This window comes from Moschus berezovskii, chromosome 3 (genome assembly GCF_049115385.1).
Source record: "Moschus berezovskii isolate FMDL1 chromosome 3, NW_MosBer_1.0, whole genome shotgun sequence".
Lineage (NCBI taxonomy): Eukaryota > Metazoa > Chordata > Mammalia > Artiodactyla > Moschidae > Moschus > Moschus berezovskii.
Window position 1 is genome coordinate 71610134 of NC_142462.1, and position 18217 is coordinate 71628350.

General features: G+C 41.8%; 1 protein-coding gene across 1 annotated transcript in view; it reads right to left on the reverse strand.

Moving 5' to 3' along the window:
• Positions 1-7682: 7682 nt before the first annotated feature.
• BMPER (BMP binding endothelial regulator) overlaps positions 7683-18217 on the reverse strand; it is a 261662-nt gene continuing 251127 nt past the window's right edge. The window contains exon 15 of the mRNA XM_055420892.2: positions 7683-9078. Within this exon, the coding sequence (XP_055276867.1) occupies positions 8897-9078 (182 nt within the window). The 3' untranslated portion in view covers positions 7683-8896. The remainder of the gene's footprint in view (positions 9079-18217) is intronic.

Sequence of the window (18217 nt, forward strand, 5' to 3'; positions counted from 1 at the left end):
CACTCATTTGATTCTAGCTCCAGCAGACCCTGTATCCTCACAGCAGACAAGCGGTCACATTAGAATGAAAGCTCGCTAGAGAATGTCAGCTTGGCCCCATTCTGCAGAGGGACATTGTCTGATGGGACCCTTTCCCTCTATGAGGATCCCCCTGAGGTTTCAGGAAAGGAAAAAAGAAGTGAGATGAGAGGCAGTTGGGGGAGATGCAGAAGATGAAAGATGAGCAGATATGTCCCCAAGAGAACCTCTGACATCTCCGGGATCCCCTTCCCCAACCCCATCCCCCCTCCCACTCCCCAGCCTGAGTCTGGACTACTACCAACAGACTGCAGAGACAGGACATGGCTTTTGTTTTCATTTGCATTTAATTGGCCCAAATGAAAACTGCAATTACTGAGCAATTACACATCTCCATATGCTTCAGGGATGCTGTCCCTGGCACATTCGCTATCCCTATTTGGAAAATTCACCCATAAATGCACCGGATTCGCCTGCATTGTATGTGGAAATCTGCAATTCCATCCTTTGTGCAAGGGACAAAAATTCACCCTGGGGGTATCAATTTTAATAAGGCTTAATTAGACCAATTTGCAGTAAGCTTAGGCTTCCACTCTGCAATTTGACAAGCAGCTTGAGTTGGGTCACTACATTTTTACGCTCAGGAAATTTTCTGTCTCAAACAAAAGGTCAAATAGAACATAAAATTCTATCTGAAAGACTCCTAAAGGCATAATGAATTTCTGTTGTAATTTGTGTGTGTGTGTGTATCTGCATGTGTTGTGGTGTTATGTTTTTTAGGAGGTCCTTATTGATGACAAAAATGTGATCTTCAGTAGCTGAGTAGTCTATCTGTCAGGGAGATCCAGGAAGGCAGATAAAACTGGTCTTCTCTTGTGAAGACTTTGATAGTAACTCAGGTGCTCTTTCCTACAGAGTTGGGGAAGGATGTCAAATACCAACATAGAATACAAACACTAACTAAAATTTGCTTGACTTTGGATGGAGACATAAACCACCTTGCCAAGGGATGGTAAATAAAATTTATATTTTATCCTTGGATCAGAAAACTGATTGAACCATATTGCCTTTAAGATATTCAACAAAGTCGATTTTACTGAGTTTCACTTTGATGTCATATCTGTAGAATTTCACCCAGGACCTTTAGAAGGGAAAGTGTTACAAAATTTGTTCATATTTCTATGGGAAAATAGCTGAGGTCACTCTTCTTGAGAAGGGGGGATGTGGGTCAGGACACAAGAGGAGAGAAAATTGAATAATGCTTTCTTTTTTCAATGAATTTTTGACCTTAGAAATTCTAGATATGTAGCCAAAAAATGGAAAGGGTTCCCTGGTGGCTCAGGTTGTAAGAAATATCCAAAAAGTTTCAAAGGGCATGTGACAAACAGAGCCAGTCCTCTCTGCCGATCCTCTAGGTACCATCTACATTACATGGGCATTGCTGGGGCAACAGAATGTCCATCTAACTTCAAAATATTTTCCCTTCTCGTATGATACAGTGTCTTAAGGGCTCACATTAGAACTAGACTACTGGTTAAAGATATTAAATGCCAGAAAACTCAAGGTAAGAAAATGAAAATATTGTTCCTAAAACTGATAATGCATAGACCTCAGAGTGGCTCAACTATAGTTTTGACAAAGTAAGTCTTGAAGGACTAGGAACCAGGACAGCTACATTTTTTTAAAAGTGCCAGGAAATGACTGGAACATAAATGCTGTCATTAGGAAGGCCAGTTTGGTATGGGGGTTGGGGAGATGGTAGGCAGAAGCATGGTGATGATTCCATTTAGGGAGAGGAAGAGAGAAGTGAGAAAAAGGGAGAAAACTGAAAAATGAAGGAAGGAAGCACATATAGAAGGGGTGGCACAAATTAATAACTGACATAACTGTTTATTTTAATTCCTGGTGCAAAAACCTCAGGAAGATTCATTGTGATCTGTTTCTCTAATAGAAGAATAGTAATTGGCCATGCATTCTGTAATCCAGTTGCTGGGGTCTTTGGCTATAGATGCTGAGACTCTGTGGTCTATGAGGGAAATCTTTCTTCTTTCTACAAGAAAAGGAACATGAGCAGAAAGAAGTAAAAATGATTATGTACTTATGCTTGGAGGAGCAAAAACAAATAAAACTGCATGCATTACTGATACAAAGATAATGTTACTATGTGAGAAAAGTAATATACATATATATTATTTAGGCAAACATTTCCATACACTTGCTGTCACGAAACGGATAGTCCAAATGAAAGAGCCATATGAACAATAAATCATGGAACCAGTTTCAAGGAAAGCAAGTTTTGCTTTGGAAAATTGCATTCAAACTATATGCACTTGAAATCAGCTAAACATGAACATTTTAACATTCAATAAATTAGAGTAGATAGATCTTGAATTCAACAAGATATAAAAGTCCCAAAATTTGAAAAAAAAATTACTCATTTTTAAGATAAAATAATATGTATACACCATATTGTTCTGTGACATTTTTTTCCTTAAAGTAAAACTGAAGGAAATAAACGGCAAATTCAGAGAGAATTAACACAGAGAAAGTCTTCCCTCCCTTCCTGCGCCTTCTCCTTTCCCACAACAAAAGGGTGAAGCTGATGGATCCACTCTGACCCTCAGGAACAGTTCAGACAGAGCAAACAACTCCCAGCTCAAATGAATACTCCAGTTCCTCTGGGATGTTCCTCTGGCCATTGTTTTTATCTCCTTTAACCAAAGCAAATCAACCTCTGTGGCCCAAGGCAATAGCAAAGCAAAGAAATTCATGGCAAGACAATCCTGCCATGAATCAACGGGAGATCTCAAGAGGCAAACCCAGACTGCTTTAGGGTCTCAATTCACCTGCCAGGGTGGAACAGCCTATCATATCAACCAACCATTGGAAGGATTCTCCCCTAGTGCCTCCTGGAAAATCACAGATCGAGTCAGCTGTGTGGATCCATGATGGAAATGAGATTGCTCAAGCTGAGCTGCTCTGACCATGAAAACAGATATGCTCCAAATGTCATCCCATTAAACAGAGTGGAGAAGGCTCTCCAGTGGGACCAAACAGTCTGTCCCCTGTCCTTCTGGAGTTTTTTGGGGATGGATAGGAGTGGTAGATGCTGTGGAGAAAGCTGTCTTTTAATTCTCTTTCTTCACACTTCAGTCTCCTATCACGTCTAGTTATCTCTGAGAAGAAGTGAAATGATGAAGCCAGTTTTCTAAGACAATCCTCCCAGTCTGACTGTCTTCATGAGGGCAATGGGAATTCATACAGAGTGGTGAATTTCCTTTGAATCACAGACATGTGCAAGGCATCCAGCAGGGACACATCATATCACAGGCTGCCAGGGAAGCCTTCAGAGTGTGAGAAGGGCTCTGGCCAGCCTTCCCGCTGCCTCCTCTGCTCCTCTAGTTTTGTTTAAGCACCCAAACCAGACAGAGCTGTTCAGGATCTGATTCTTTAAACTACATGTAGGAACATGGTGACAATGACAAGATAACAAATATTATTTATACTCTCAGAGCCAAAGTGAAAAATTTTTTTCATCACCACAAACATTTCCTAAAACCCAAAATTACACTGCTGAAAGAACCCTCAGAGGAATTACTCAATAAGCCAAGTTCCAGTTTGGAGGAAGCAGAAAAGAATTTTATGTCAGTTTTCAAGGCATAAACTTAGTTATGACATAGAGTGGCTGAAACGTGACGGAATTGTTCCACCCGGGACTGTGGTTGAGCTGTGTTTGCAAGCATTTTACCTGTAGGGGTGATCCAACTATTTGGACCCTGAGCATCCCCTACCTCTGCCATCAGTCCACAGCCATGTCAACAAAAGCGGTAGTTAAACGAATAACCAGAACTTGGACCAGTTTTGTTAAAGAACCCAGTGCTTAGAGGGTCTGAAAGATGCTCACTAACTGTACAGATAGGATGGTCTCATTAGAAGCCTCTTCACTCTTCCCTCTCTAGATTTTCAGAAGACACATCAAGGAAACTTGAGCACACCAGGTATAGGAACAAAAGGAGTTTATAACAAGATGACAAAATATCCTCAAACCCTACTTGTGCTCCCTCCACTAGATATCAAGGGAAGTTTGATAAGACCTCTCAGGGTGTGTAAATCATATTGCCATGACCCAAAAAAGTTCTGTAGATCTGACACATCCCACTGGGACTCAAGCCCTATTGTTCTTTGCACCCCAGACTGCCTGCTTGTCTTTCTCCTCATCCACAAGTCACTCGTGCCTTAAGCTCCCAGATTGCACCTGCTGATATACACACACACAGACATAGACACACACACAGACACACACTAGACACACACACACACAGACACACACAGAGACACACACACTTCTTTGCATACATAGAGGATATTCAGCCTAGTAAAGTTCATTGCAGGACTCACTTTCTCTGGCAAGTTTCCCAGACACTTCCCCCAGACAGAAAACCCCAAATTGGGCTTCCTGAGGCTCCCATGACCAGCTTGTGGCCCTCTGGTTTACTACCCGTCATTCATCTTGGACTCTTTCTTAGTGGCAGTGCTCAGGATGTTTGTTGAACTGAACAGAACACAGCCTAGATTTTGATTTAAAATAGAAATATCTGTAAATCTGCTCTCCGGACTAACACTGCCACCACTCATCACTTGCCTATTGGCCACCCAACCTTCACAAAATTCTCCTCTTGTTTCCTTCGGCCTCCTGATTTGGGAACTCATCATCTCTTACTTGGTGGCTCCTCTGTCCATGGGATGCTCCAGGCAAAAATACTGGAGTGTGTTGCTAAGCCCTTCTTCAGGGGATCCTCCTGACCTAGGGGTCTGCAAACCTGAATCTCCTGCTTCTAATGCATTGAAAGTAGATTCTTTACCCACTGAGCCACCAGAGAAGCCCATTTACTTTAGTACCCAAAGGTTATTTTCTGAATGCACTACGACATGATACACTGTCAGAGGCTCCACCATTAAGAAAACACTCAAGCTTCTTAGCATGACCGTGGGGCCCTGAGCACATGTGTTACCCTTCGTCTCAGGCCATACTGCACGTGGTACAGCCACAGGTACAGAATCGCTGGCTGCCTCGGTGCTTTGCTTTCCCTCTACCTGCAACACCCTTCCCCCTTTCCTTAGCCAGTCACACTCTGAACTATCCTTTAATTCAGGTGCATCTCTCCATGCAGATTTCTCACGTTTTCAAAGCTGATTTGCTCAAAATTCATCTGAAAGGAAACACGGTAAAGACAGATCTCATGCCAGTGTTCACCATTGGATTGGTCTAATTAAACCCACGTAACAATATAGTTCTAAAGCCCCAAACCTCCCCTTAAAGGACTAAATGTCTGGGTTCTTAATTCAGGGTCAACATAATCACCAATATTTGTCTCTTTTCCCTGATAATTCTTTCTTGGCCACTTGAACTTTGTCATTTTTCAAAATTAAAACCCTGAGTTCTTAAACCATTTGTACTTCAGGATTTAGAATAGGAGACACTTTTTGCTTGCTCTTGAGGGTTATGTTTGCAGGAGGTAGCTAATTAAAATATCTTGGTGCCTGTCCCCTAAGGCCTCTCTTTCTCCCACACCAGGAGTGTTCAGACTCACTTTCTTGAAACTTGTCAGATCCAGATGAATTTGAGCGATGAAGAACAGAAAAGTGAACAGAAACTCAGCAAGGAAAAACTCCACACATAGCTATTGCAACCATGAGACCATTTGATTTTATCTATGCAAGAAAAATGTATTGGTAAACTACTAGGTCAGTTTTCTTAATTAGGGTAATGTATTCATGGGCATTTACAACATTACTTTCTATTCCTTCTTGTGTGTCTGAAATACTTCATAGTAAGAAAGAGCTTTCCAGTCAAAATGGTTTCTTCATGTTTGACAAAAGGTGGGGAAGAGTCAGTCACTGGTCCTTCTCATTTTGAGGGGAGGTGCCCTTTCACAGCCTGGTGGTATGTTACTGAGTCCTAGTTTGTACCGCTCACTGCATGACAGGCAATGAATCTAGAGATGAATTGTTGGGGCAAGAAACAGCAACTTTATTCAGAAATCCTGCAGACTGAGAAGATAGTGGACTAATGTCCCAAGGAACCACCTAACCTGAGTTAGAAATCATATTTCTTTTATATATACCAAAGGGGAGGGGGTGTGACTCGTTGTTGCAAACTTAATGTCAGAATCCTTTTTTTGCTGTTGTCAAACAAGGAATCAGACTTCTTTTATATAAACCAAAGGGGAGAGGGTGTGACTAGTTGTTGCAAACTTCTTGATGTCAGAATCCTTTTTTTTGCCATTGTCAAATAGGTCAGGCCACAATGTTCCTATAAACCACTAAGACAAATGTTATTCTCTGTTCTGCAACTTTATCTCTCTATGAATGGAGACAAGTTATACATGTAAAAGTCAGAGCCTTGAGAATGGGGTACCCATATATTTCAGTCTACAGGCAACATTCTTAACTTAATGCAAAAGCAATAGAATATGAAATGGATCCAATATGTAGTCAGATTTGTTCTTCTTATTGCACTCAGGTGTTCAGGAAACAGTGAGTTTAAGGGGTGGCTTTTCCCCGGTGGCTTAGATGGTAAAGAATCCACCTGGAATGTGGGAGGTCTCAGTTCGATCCCTGGGTTGGGAATATGCCAAGAAGGGAATGGCTACCCACTCCAGTATTCTTGCCTAGAGAATTCTATGGAGAGAGAAGCATGGCAGGCTATAGTCCATGGTATTGCAAAGAGTAGGACACAGCTGAGGGACTTCCACTTATCACCTGAAGAATTGGTAATTCCCAATGTGTTTGGATTAGTTGGCATCAGTAATAACCCTCTTCTTCAAGAATAATCAGTTCAGTTCAATTCAGTTGCTCAGTCGTGTCCGACTCTTTGCGATCCCATGAATCACAGCACGCCAGGCCTCCCTGTCCATCACCAATTTCGAGTTCACTCAAACTCATGTCCATCGAGTTGGTGGTGCCATCCAGCCATCTCATTCTCTTTTGTCCCCTTCTCCTCCTGCCCCCAATCCTTCCCAGCATCAGAGTCTTTTCCAGTGAGTCAACTCGTCGCATGAGGTGGCCAAAGTATTGAAGTTTCAGCTTTAGCATCAGTCCTTCCAATGAACACCCAGGATTGATCTCCTTTAGAATGGACTGGTTGGATCTCCTTGCAGTCCAAGGGACTCTCAAGAGTCTTCTCCAGCTCCACAGTTCAAAAGCATCAATTCTTTGGCAATCAGCTTTCTTCACAGTCCAACTCTCACATCCATACGTGACCACTGGAAAAACCATAGCCTTGACTAGATGGACCTTTGTTGGCAAAGTAATGTCTCTGCTTTTTAATATACTATCTAGGTAGGTCATAACTTTCCTTCCAAGGAGTAAGCGTCTTTTAATTTCATGGCTGCAATCAGCATCTGCAGTGATTTTGGAGCCCCCAAAAATAAAGTCTGACACTGTTTCCACTGTTACCCCATCTATTTCCCATGAAGTGATGGGACCAGATGCCATGATCTCTGTTTTCTGAATGTTGAGCTTCAAGCCTACTCTTTATAAAAATGTCATTGCATGGTATATAAAATATATCTAAATAAAGTTGCTAAAATGGATGAACTGATATTGCCATTTATAAAGTATAACATACACATTTTGAAATAGAAAATGCATTGTTGTAAAACTTAAGCTCTTTATTTACTACAACACAGAACATTTTATATTTAGACATCAGTGGGTTTTATTTTGTTACATTCTCACTTATTCAGCTGAAAACAAAAGTCAGGAAAAATCACATGGTGACTAGTAGTAACCTATCAGGAAATGAGAGCAAGCATGTAGACCATTCTTTGTTTGGAATGATGTTAAATCAACTGATCAATAAAGCCTTTCTTTTTGTCTAATAATTAAGATAGATTCCCTGTTGCAAATAGTGTTGGAGTAGGGGTCTTATAGAAATAAAGACTTTCACTTTATCCATGGAATAGTCAATAAATATAGATAGCTTACTTTGACTCAACTGGATTTGTTCATCCTAAACTGCTGTGAGATTCAGAGAAATAGATATTTTCTCATATGTTGTGCAACAGTTTCTTCAAATATCTGCTCACACTCAGTTAAACTAACAAGACATCCAGACACTCCATCATCTCAGTGTGGGACACAGAGGTGGCCACATCCATCATACACACATATATAATTAGGAGACTCGGGGAATATGCTAAGAGGGCAAGAAATCATTTGCTTCTTCGGTTATGCTTTAGTGATGAACATACATTTCCTGGTAACCAGCCAATCAGTTTTGGAAATAATATCAGACCATGACCCAAGAAAGTCTAACAGCCAATCCCTTGCTTACATGCACCATTAGAGCCTGTCGCCAATCACTAGCCATCTCTCTCAGGCATACTTTCCTTTCTCTGGAAGCAGAAATACCCCAAAATAAATTTGCCCTTCTCCAGAAAAAACACACTCCCCATTCAACAGCAAATCTTGATCCTAAGAAAAAATTAATCCAGGCAGGCAATTTTGATCTCTTAGAAAACTTTCCTTAAAAATGACAAATGTGTGTGCTAGTAAAGCCATCCAATACGTCTGCATGCTGCCTTATTAAATTAAAAACACTTGATTTATTTATACAATGTCTTCAATGGCTTACAGATTAGGATCCTAGAAACAATACATGTCTTATAGCAAAAAATATACATATAATAATCCACCTATAGTTTATATAAATGATGAAATGCTTCTGAATATATCTATATATCTATATATGTACACATATATACTCTGTGTGTGTGTTTGCAGAATCAGCACACAAATACTGCAGTCTTTCGTTGGCTCTTCCACTTCAGTGTCAAGGACACTAGGTTCAAAGTCTGAAGGAACAGAACAAAGGTCACCGCTGAGGACAGAGGACTGGCTTGATGCACCTTCCTTTGTGAAGGACCAAATTTGCTGGGCAGTGACATCCAGCAACGCACGGCTTATTGCAGGGGCCGATCTCATTCCAGTTGTCACAGGTCTTGGCACATCCTGGGCCACAGGTATCATACACGGCCCCATGCTTACACTGGGTGGCTGGAAAAGAGAGGAGATGAAGGTGAGATGGGAGGAAACAGCCAGGTTAATTCACCCTCAGCCCCATGCCATTTCCGCAGGCTCATGTCACTCATGGCACAAGTCTCCCCACAGCACAGCTGCACATCTGCCCCCTAACAAAAGAAGAACAAGCATCCAGCACTTCTCAGACACTCGGGGAATCACCTGCACCTGGAAAAACATGAAACATCCACCTGCTGAACCAGTGAACTTCAAAATGAAAGAAAACAAGAAAGCTTTATTCCCAGGTGGGAAAGACTATACATCAGTAAAGCTACATGTAAATCTACAGGTTACCTAGGTATTGAGAATGGTATGAAAAGTTAACTCCAAATAGTTCTTCCAGTAGTTGAGCTGTAACGAATAGGAATCATTGTTGCAACTACCGTGATATTCAGATATGCAGAATTACACATACAGGAGATGTGGTTTCGACCCCTGGGTTGGGAAGATTCCCTGGAGTAGGAAATGGCAACTCATTCCAGTATTCTTGCCTGGGAAATCCTATGGACAGAGAAGCCTGGTGGGCTACAGTCCATGAGGTCGCAAAGAGTCTGACACAACTTAGCGGCTAAACACCACCACCACCAACTCATACAGGAAAAACATCTGCCAAGGATATTAAAAATGTGTGACATACTTTATTTTGGTTATCATGTGTTGAATTAATCAATTTGAAACTAGTTAGAGCAAGAGATGGGTAGAGCACTACAGAAAAAAATTAGATGTGTGACTGGGTAGAGGGAAGTAGTTGGCTGGCTGGTCAGAGAATATGAAAATGATGATGTAGCCAAATCATAGCAATTTACTATCTTTGTTCAGTTGGAGCTAAAATGATTTTGACAGTATTCTGAGACTTACCGAAAATTCATGAATAGATTTGTCAGAAAAAAAATACTGCCAGCATTCTGGAAGTTTTATGACATGCAGACTTTTCCATCTGAGTTACTTCCAATGACAATCAGAGGGGCACCCCCTCATTCTCAGGAGAAGGGGTGTTGACACATGTAAGAATTTAGAAGAATCCTCTTGAAGAAGAGTAATAACCATCCAAACTCCATCTGTAGCTGTTTTTGTCTTTAGTTCATGGCACACAGCTCCTAGAACACCTGGAAATCTCCAGAGTGCTTGTATGCCAATAGGGCTGGTGGTTGGGGTCCCCAGACAGCTTCAGAATGGGGACTGCTCACCAGAAAGACCAAAGCATGATTAAAGGCTTGGAACTTTCAGCACTTTTTGCCAGGGATGAAGACAGCGATTGGATATTGAGCTTATCCCTGTCAGTCAATGATTTAATCAACTATGCCTACATAGGGACACTTCCATACAAATCCCTTAATGACTAATGACAGGGTTCAGAAAACTCTGGAACAGGAGGACACATTGAGGTGCTGGGATTATGTTGTCCCCGCTCTATTGGGACAGAAGCTCCTGTGTTTGGGGAGCCCTTCTGGAACGTACTCTCTTGCCTCTTTATCTGATTGCTCATTTGTATCCCTTGTAATAAATGGCTCAGACAGTTTATTAGAGAATCCCAGCTGCAATGCAGGAGACACAGGTTCAACCTCTGGGTTGGGAAGATCCCCTGGAATAGAAACTCACTCCAGTATTCTTGCCTGGAGAATCCTAAGGACAGAAGAGTCTGGCAAGCTATAATCCATGGAATAGCAGAGAATAGGACACAACTGAGAAACTAACACTTACACCTTACTTTCAAGAGTAAATAAGTGTTTTTCAGAGCTTTGTGAGCCCTTCTAGAAAATGATTATGCCCAAAAGGCAAGGAGGCTGTGAGAACAGCTCTCTGCCCCTCTCTGTAACCAAGTGGAGCAGAGAGAGGATAACCTAGGGACTCAGTACTTGGCAACCAGCATCTGAAATGAGGTGTCTTATGGGAGTGAGCCCTTAAACCTGTGGAGGCTGATGCTAACTCTGGGCAGTTAATCTCAAAACTCTACTCAATGTCCCATGGTGACCTAAATGAGAAGAAAATCCAAGAAAGAGTAGATATACATATACATATAGCTGATTCAGGCTTCCCTGGTAACTCAGCTGGTAAAGAATCTGATTGCAATGCAGGGGACCCTGGTTTGATTCCTGGGTCAGGAAGATCCCCTGGAGAAGGGATAGGATAGCCATTCCAGTATTCTTGGGTTTCTCTGGTGGCTCAGTCAGTAAAGAATCTGCCTGCAATGCGGCAGATCTGAGTTTGATCCCTGGGTTGGGAAGATCCCCTGGAGGAGGTCATGGCAACCCACTCCAGTATTCTTGCCTGAAGAATCCCCATAGGCAGAGGAGCCTTGTGGGCTTCAGACCATAGGGTTGCAAAGAGCTGGACACAACTGAACAACTCAGCACAGCACAGCACACAGCTGATTCACTTTGCTATGCCGCAGAAGCTAACACGACATTGAAAAGCAACTAACTTCTTGCAGACACCTTCTCTCTCTTGGGCTTCTTTACCTCCTCTTTAACACTAAAGGTTCAAATTGCCTCCAAGACCCTTTTCCTGACATTCTTTTCTCTTCTCATTAATGCCCTTCTCCTACCTTCCCTTCTTCTTTCTTCCCTTCCCTCTCTTTCTCTATCAGTTATTACAATATTAGCTCTAATTTCCAGTCAAAACACTCTGCAATTGATTATCATTAGCTTGGATTCTCTCCCCAAACCAATCATTTTCCAAGTCTTAATTCAAACATCATCTCCTTCAAGTAGCTTCCTGGATCTCTCCAAAATACCCTTCCCTGCTCTGTATCCAACAGCACTTCTCACATTATAGTTACCTGCTTACTTGTTTTAATCCCCCAGTTACTGTGCATCTGTGGGCTTCCCTTGTGGCTCAGCTGGTAAAGAATCCACCTGCAATGCAGGAGACCTGGGTTCGATCCCTGGGTTGGGAAAATCCCCTGGAGAAGGGAAAGGCAACCCACTCTAGTATTCTGGCCTGGAGAATTCCATGGACTCTATAGTCCATGGGGTCACAAAGAGTTGGACATGACTGAGTGATTTCATCTCACTGTGCATCTATAGTTGCTATTTGGAGATGTTCACAAGAGTCTCCTAAGGGTCTTTTAAAGGACATATATTCCTCAGTCCCTTCCCTAAAGATTTTTGCTCTTTGTCTACAGTGGAGCCTTGGGCCGCTGTAAATTTTGAAGGTTCCAGGGGTCACTACAATAAGCACCCTTGCTTGAACAGAATGAACCACTAAAGTTGGGGCTCCTGAGGGCAGAGTCTTTGTCTTCTATGATGTAAAGCTCTGGCACAAGGCCAAGCACAGCCTAATAAATGCCTGTGCTTGTTGGATGATGATTTAATCTTAATGAAGTTCCATCCATCATCTTGATTCCCAATTTGGATTACATTTGGCTGGACTTGAGTTCATTTTCCACTCTGCTGCTTCCAGAATGCCTCTTTCAACTCACTTTTTGCTCCAGATACTTTATTCCCCTCAGATCTCGCAAAGATCCCTCCTACTATGAAAACTCGGCAGAATTTCCTGTCTCTCTCACCACGTTCTTTCCTTTTCCCTCCTTCTCCTATAGACATGCATTCCCCCATGTCTTTTCCTCTCTCCGACCTCTCAAGTCTTTCTTCTAACTGCACCACGTACTTTCCGACTGCTTCTCTGTGACATCTTACCTTTGACTACTGAACACTGATATATCCCTCACCATTTGTAGGTAGAAAATGCAGAACTACTAGGGGAAAAGTGGATTATTTTCACCATTGCTATTCAATTCAAATTAAATCAATAAACATTTACTGAGTATCTTCTATGGGGCAGGCATCCTCTTAGGCCAGGGAATCCAATGTGAATCAGATTATCATCTCTGAGCGTTAGTCTCAGGAGCCAGGACTTAAAACCAAATGGGTGATTTGAGTCAGTTCTAATGAGGTGGATGAACCTATAGCCTATTATACAGAGTGAAGTAAGTCAGAGAAATATAAATATCATATTCTAATGCATATATACAGAATCTAGAAAAATGGTACTGAAGAATTTTCTTTCAGGGCAGCAGTGGAGAAACAGACATGGAGAATAGACTTATAGACGTGGGGAGAGGGGAGGAGAGGGCGAGATGCATGGAAAGAGTAACATGGAAACTTTCATCACCATATGTAAAATAGATAGCCAAGGGGAATTTGCTCTATGGCTCAGGAAACTCAAACAGGAGCTCTGTACCAACCTAGAGGAGTGGGATGGGGAGGGAGATGGGAGGGAGGTTCAAAAGGGAGGGGATATGTGTGTACCTATGGCTGATTCATGTTGAGGTTTGACAGAAACAACAAAATTCTGTAAAGCAATTATCCTTCAATAAAAAAAATAAATTAAAAAAAAAAACAAATGGGTGAAGGAGACACAGAAATGGATTCTTAATTAAATGCAAATGAACACATTAAACAGTGAGAATGAAGTACAGTGGAACAGTAAGAGAGACATCAACTCAACATTGAGGGCTGGTTAGGGATTTAGGAAGACTTCAGAAAATGGATCCCACTTAGATCTTGAAAGGTAACAAGACACAGCCAGACAGACAATGGCAGAAGTTTTCCAGGCGGAGAGAGAGCATGGTGCCAGGGGAGGGGGTGGGGGAGCAAAGAGGGTGCAATCAGCAATAACAAGCAGCCATGACCCAATCAGAAACTGGAGGATCCTTGGTTTGTTGGATGAGAAGCAAGGAATTTGAGAATGAGAGAGGGAGGAGACAAAGGCAGAGAGGTGGGCAGGGGCTGTAATTCTTGAGGGATTCTTAGAAGGGTTTTAGGGAGATAATATGATTAAATTTGCCTTCGATTTGGCACAACTTTTATACAGTCCTAGAAAGTTAATCCTGACTTGGATCTTGTTTTATCCTCCATGCATCCAATATTTTTCAAACTTGTAAAAGGCAAACAATTCTTACTGACAACATAAATGTGATCTGATTCATACATGTGCATTTGAAAAGGTTTCATTTGATTAAATACATGTTTTAAAAACTAGAAAATTACCAAAGTCGTTAGGGTTTGCTTGTGCTCAGTCATTTCGGTCGTGTTTGACTCTTTGCAACCCTATGGACTGTAGCCCTCCAGACTCCTTAGTCCATGGGATTCTCTAGTCAAGAATACTGGAGTGGGTTGCCATGCCCTCCTCCAGGGGATCTTCCTGACCCAGGGATCGAACCCAGGTCTCCTGCATTACAGGCGGATTCTATACAGCTGAGCCACTGGGGAAGTCCGTGGTTAGGGTTAGCAGATATATATTCTTAAGGGGGCACATAAACAGCTATTCTGTAAAGCATGCAAGGAGCATTACGTGTTACTTTATGTGGTACTCCATGAAGGCATGACATGTTGGCATTATCAATACAGTTAGTAAGCACAGATTTGTGCCCTTTGGGACTCAGTTGTCCCCACATCCCCCTTCTGTGCTGAAGGTTTCAGTGCTGACCTTACCTCCTAATCCTTTATAAGAGATGTCTAGTCACCAAGGAGGATATCAGTGTGTGTAAGTAGAGCAGAGGTGCTGCAGGAAAGGGGCTAAAATCACCTGGAGTCTGTAGAGTAAAGCAAGGAGGAAACTCTCCACAGAAGCCAGCAGATTCTCTCATTTGCTGCAGAAATACACACACCGCTTTGAATACCCCAGAATCTTTCCCGCTTATAAAATGCATTCCTGAAAGTGCAGTGACAATTAGCAGAAAATCTGATAAGGATGGCAAAGTAAGATGCAGGAAGGGGGCTTCCCTGGTGGCTCAGAGGTTAAAGCGTCTGCCTCCAATGCAGGAGACCCGGGTTCGATCCCTGGGTTGGGAAGATCCCTGGAGAAGGAAATGGCAATCCACAAGATGCAGGAACAAGACCATAGGAAAGTTATCGAGTCAAAAGGTACCAAGTAACAATGATTAGGAACAGGTGAATAGAAATTGGAAAGGTCCACACAACATAACATAACAGCAGAAGACAAGATGGTTAGATAGCATCACTGACTCAGTGGACACAAATCTGAGCAAACTATGAGAGAGTGGAAAACAGAGGAGCCTCGTGTGCTATAGTCCACAGGGTCCCAAAGAGTCAGACAAAATGACTTAGTGACTGAATGACAACAAACATAACAAATATTTCAATAAATTAGTTGATGCTTATATAAATACACAAATAAATATATCAGTTCATACTCATATGTAAATACATATATAAAAATTTTTAACTCATATTTTTGTTTCTATTTTACAACTAATGTTTATTCTTACAATAGACTGACTTTTTTTTTCTTTTTACAGTATACTTGCTTATTTGTGCTCTCATAATAATTAAGAACAGGGGCTATGATGCAAACTGACCTGTGTTTGAGTCCTAGCTTTCTTACTTTCTAGGTCTGTGATTTTTAGCAAATTACTTAAATATTCTAAGCCTTAATGTCCTTTACTATAGAATGTGGGTAATATAGGTTAGAGTGGGGATTAAATAAGATAAGTGTAATATAAAGTGCCAGAATAGTTCTTGGGGCAAAGGAGGTACTCAGAAAATGGCACATATTAATATAAATGGTCATTATTAAACTTTTATAGACCTTCACAATAGCTCTCTGCATATCATATTGTGTTTAGTAATTCCTGTACTAAACTAGAGTTTCATTAGTCTTTCTCTCCACAGCTAATGGGTATATACTTTGTGGTAGTAGACATGCTAATACTAAAATCCAGCCTTCTGAGAGATGTCACTTGTTCATTCAGAGTTTCTTGCTTGGCTGGCTTCTTATCTGTTCAACTTCCAAGCATTTTACTCTGGAAAATTTCTCTTCTCTGTATTAAGTGGCCTTAAGTGCTGTCATAAGTCAAAAGATCTGAGAGCTAAAAACAAGTAAAGAATATTCTTAGACTCTTCAATATTCCAGAAGAATCAGAAATGAATCTAGTGAGAGATGCTGCACATCTCCATAAATACCAACTGTCAATCTGTGGAAGTTCAGTGTGTATGGGTGTGTGTGCGTGTGTGTGTGTGTGTGTGTGTATAAAATGGTCCCCTGCAACCAAACATTGACAGAGTTATTTTTCACTCAGATGGTTCTACTAATTTTAAGTGGTAAATGGAACCTTTCAGCAGTCATAGTCCCTTTCCATTAGAAAAGTAATTTTAGCTACTGAGATTCAGTCCCTGAAATCAGGATCCTAGGATAAGGGGAAAGTATAGTCCTCAAATGTACTGGGTGCACTGAACTGGTGTTAAATATAGCTCAGCGTCAGTAAGAGAGGGTTCACATATTCTGTATCTGATATGATCCTGGACACAGCATCATAGCCAATAAAATTAGTAAAGTTCTGCTGAGCTCAACATTACACCAGGATGAATGGCTGGGCCTTGAGTCCACATATTTTATTCATTTCCTGGTAGATTCAAGGGAAAGTGTTAGTTGTGTCTGACTGTCTGCGACCCCAAGGACTGTAGCCCACCAGGCTCCTCTGTTCATGGGATTCTCCAGGCAAAACTACTGGAGTGGGTAGCATTCCCTTCTCCAGGGTACCCTCCCGACCTAGGGATCGAACCTAGATCTCCTACATTGCGGTCAGATACTGTCTGAGTCACCAGGGAAAATTCAAGGGAAAGAGGACTCAAAGTAGAGAAAAGGATCCAGGCACATTCAAGGTGTGCTGGAAGGACCCAGTCTCTCAAAACCCTGCCCTTCCTGTACTACCCAGCACTGAGGAGGGAGGTAAGTCATTTAGTCCCATGTTTTAGGAGCCTTAGCCACACCTTAATATGAGTTTGTATCACCTCAGCCCTCCTCTGGAAAGGCAGCATTGACAGAGAGGCACTCTTGCCATGGAAAGGGAACTCATATAGGCTGGGCTTGGGTTTTCAGAGGAGAGAGCAAATCCAAAAGGGAAGTCACAAGGAGATAAAAGGGTTTGAGTGCTTTCTAAGGACATAGATTAGTGACTGTGTCAAGCGGTGGCTTGAGGAAGCTTTAGCGATCCCTAAACCCTCATCATTCTACTTCCCCAAAGCCACACATTAAGCATACAAATTAACTTCGTGGTTTCAACTCTGACTGCAGGTCAGAATCACCGGAGAGGTTTCAAGTGATACACAAGACCAGTTAAAGCAGGATATCTGGGCTTGGGGCCCAGGCATAGTTTCCAGGTTTATTTTTTAAGCTCCCAGAGTGACTCCAATGTTGAGCAGATTGAGATCCACCATCTAAGTGAACATGACGTCCATGCCCTGAAAATAAGACTCAAGGCAATTCTTCCAACCAGCTGACCGCTCTTGCCCTCCACCAATGTATATATTAAAGTTAGCAGTGACATGAACTGCCTTCTTTTCTAATTTTGGAGTTAAGTTTTCTCGGATTCATGTAGAACATTGCAAACCCCAGTCTCTCCTTTCTCGGCAAAATCTGGTCCTTTAAAGAAAAACATTTGCCAACCCTTGTAGTACATGACAGTCATCTCATCTTGCATCCAAGAGTAGCATTACTACTGACTATCTTGTAAGAGCTGAGCACTCTTCTAGATGCTTCACATACATATCACTAGTGCTTATAACTCTGTAGATGCTACTGTAATATTTCCAAAATATATCTAGAATCTCTCTTCTTCCTCCACACACTGCCTCTATCGTAATTCAAGCCACTATCATTTTGTCATTCCAAGTACTGCAACAGCCTCTTCTTGCCTTCAACCTTGCCCTATTCAGGGTATTCTCTACACAGTGTGGTCTTTGAAAAGCAGAAGGAAGGTTGCTTCAAGTCCATCGGTGGCTTCCATCCTTCCTGGAATAAAAGCTAGACTCCTTCTCAAGACCTGAGAAGTCCTGCACGATTCAGCTCCAGCTTCAACTCCACTCTCACCTTGAGCCTTTCTTTCCCTTGCCTACTGTGCTCACACTGACTCACTTCCAGTTTGAGAGCTGCTATCTTATTCAAATATGATTCTTCCACTTAGAACTCTTGCCCTGACTCCCTTCAGTCTACAATGTGTGGCTGGGCTATCACCTCCAAAGAGAAGTCTTCTCTCCTCACCATTTAAGTAGCCACCCACTCTGGCTCCATTTGTTTTCTCTTGCTCTGCTCTATTTGTTTCCTTCACCATACTCACCACACTTAACAAGTATTTATTGTAGTTATTAGTTTT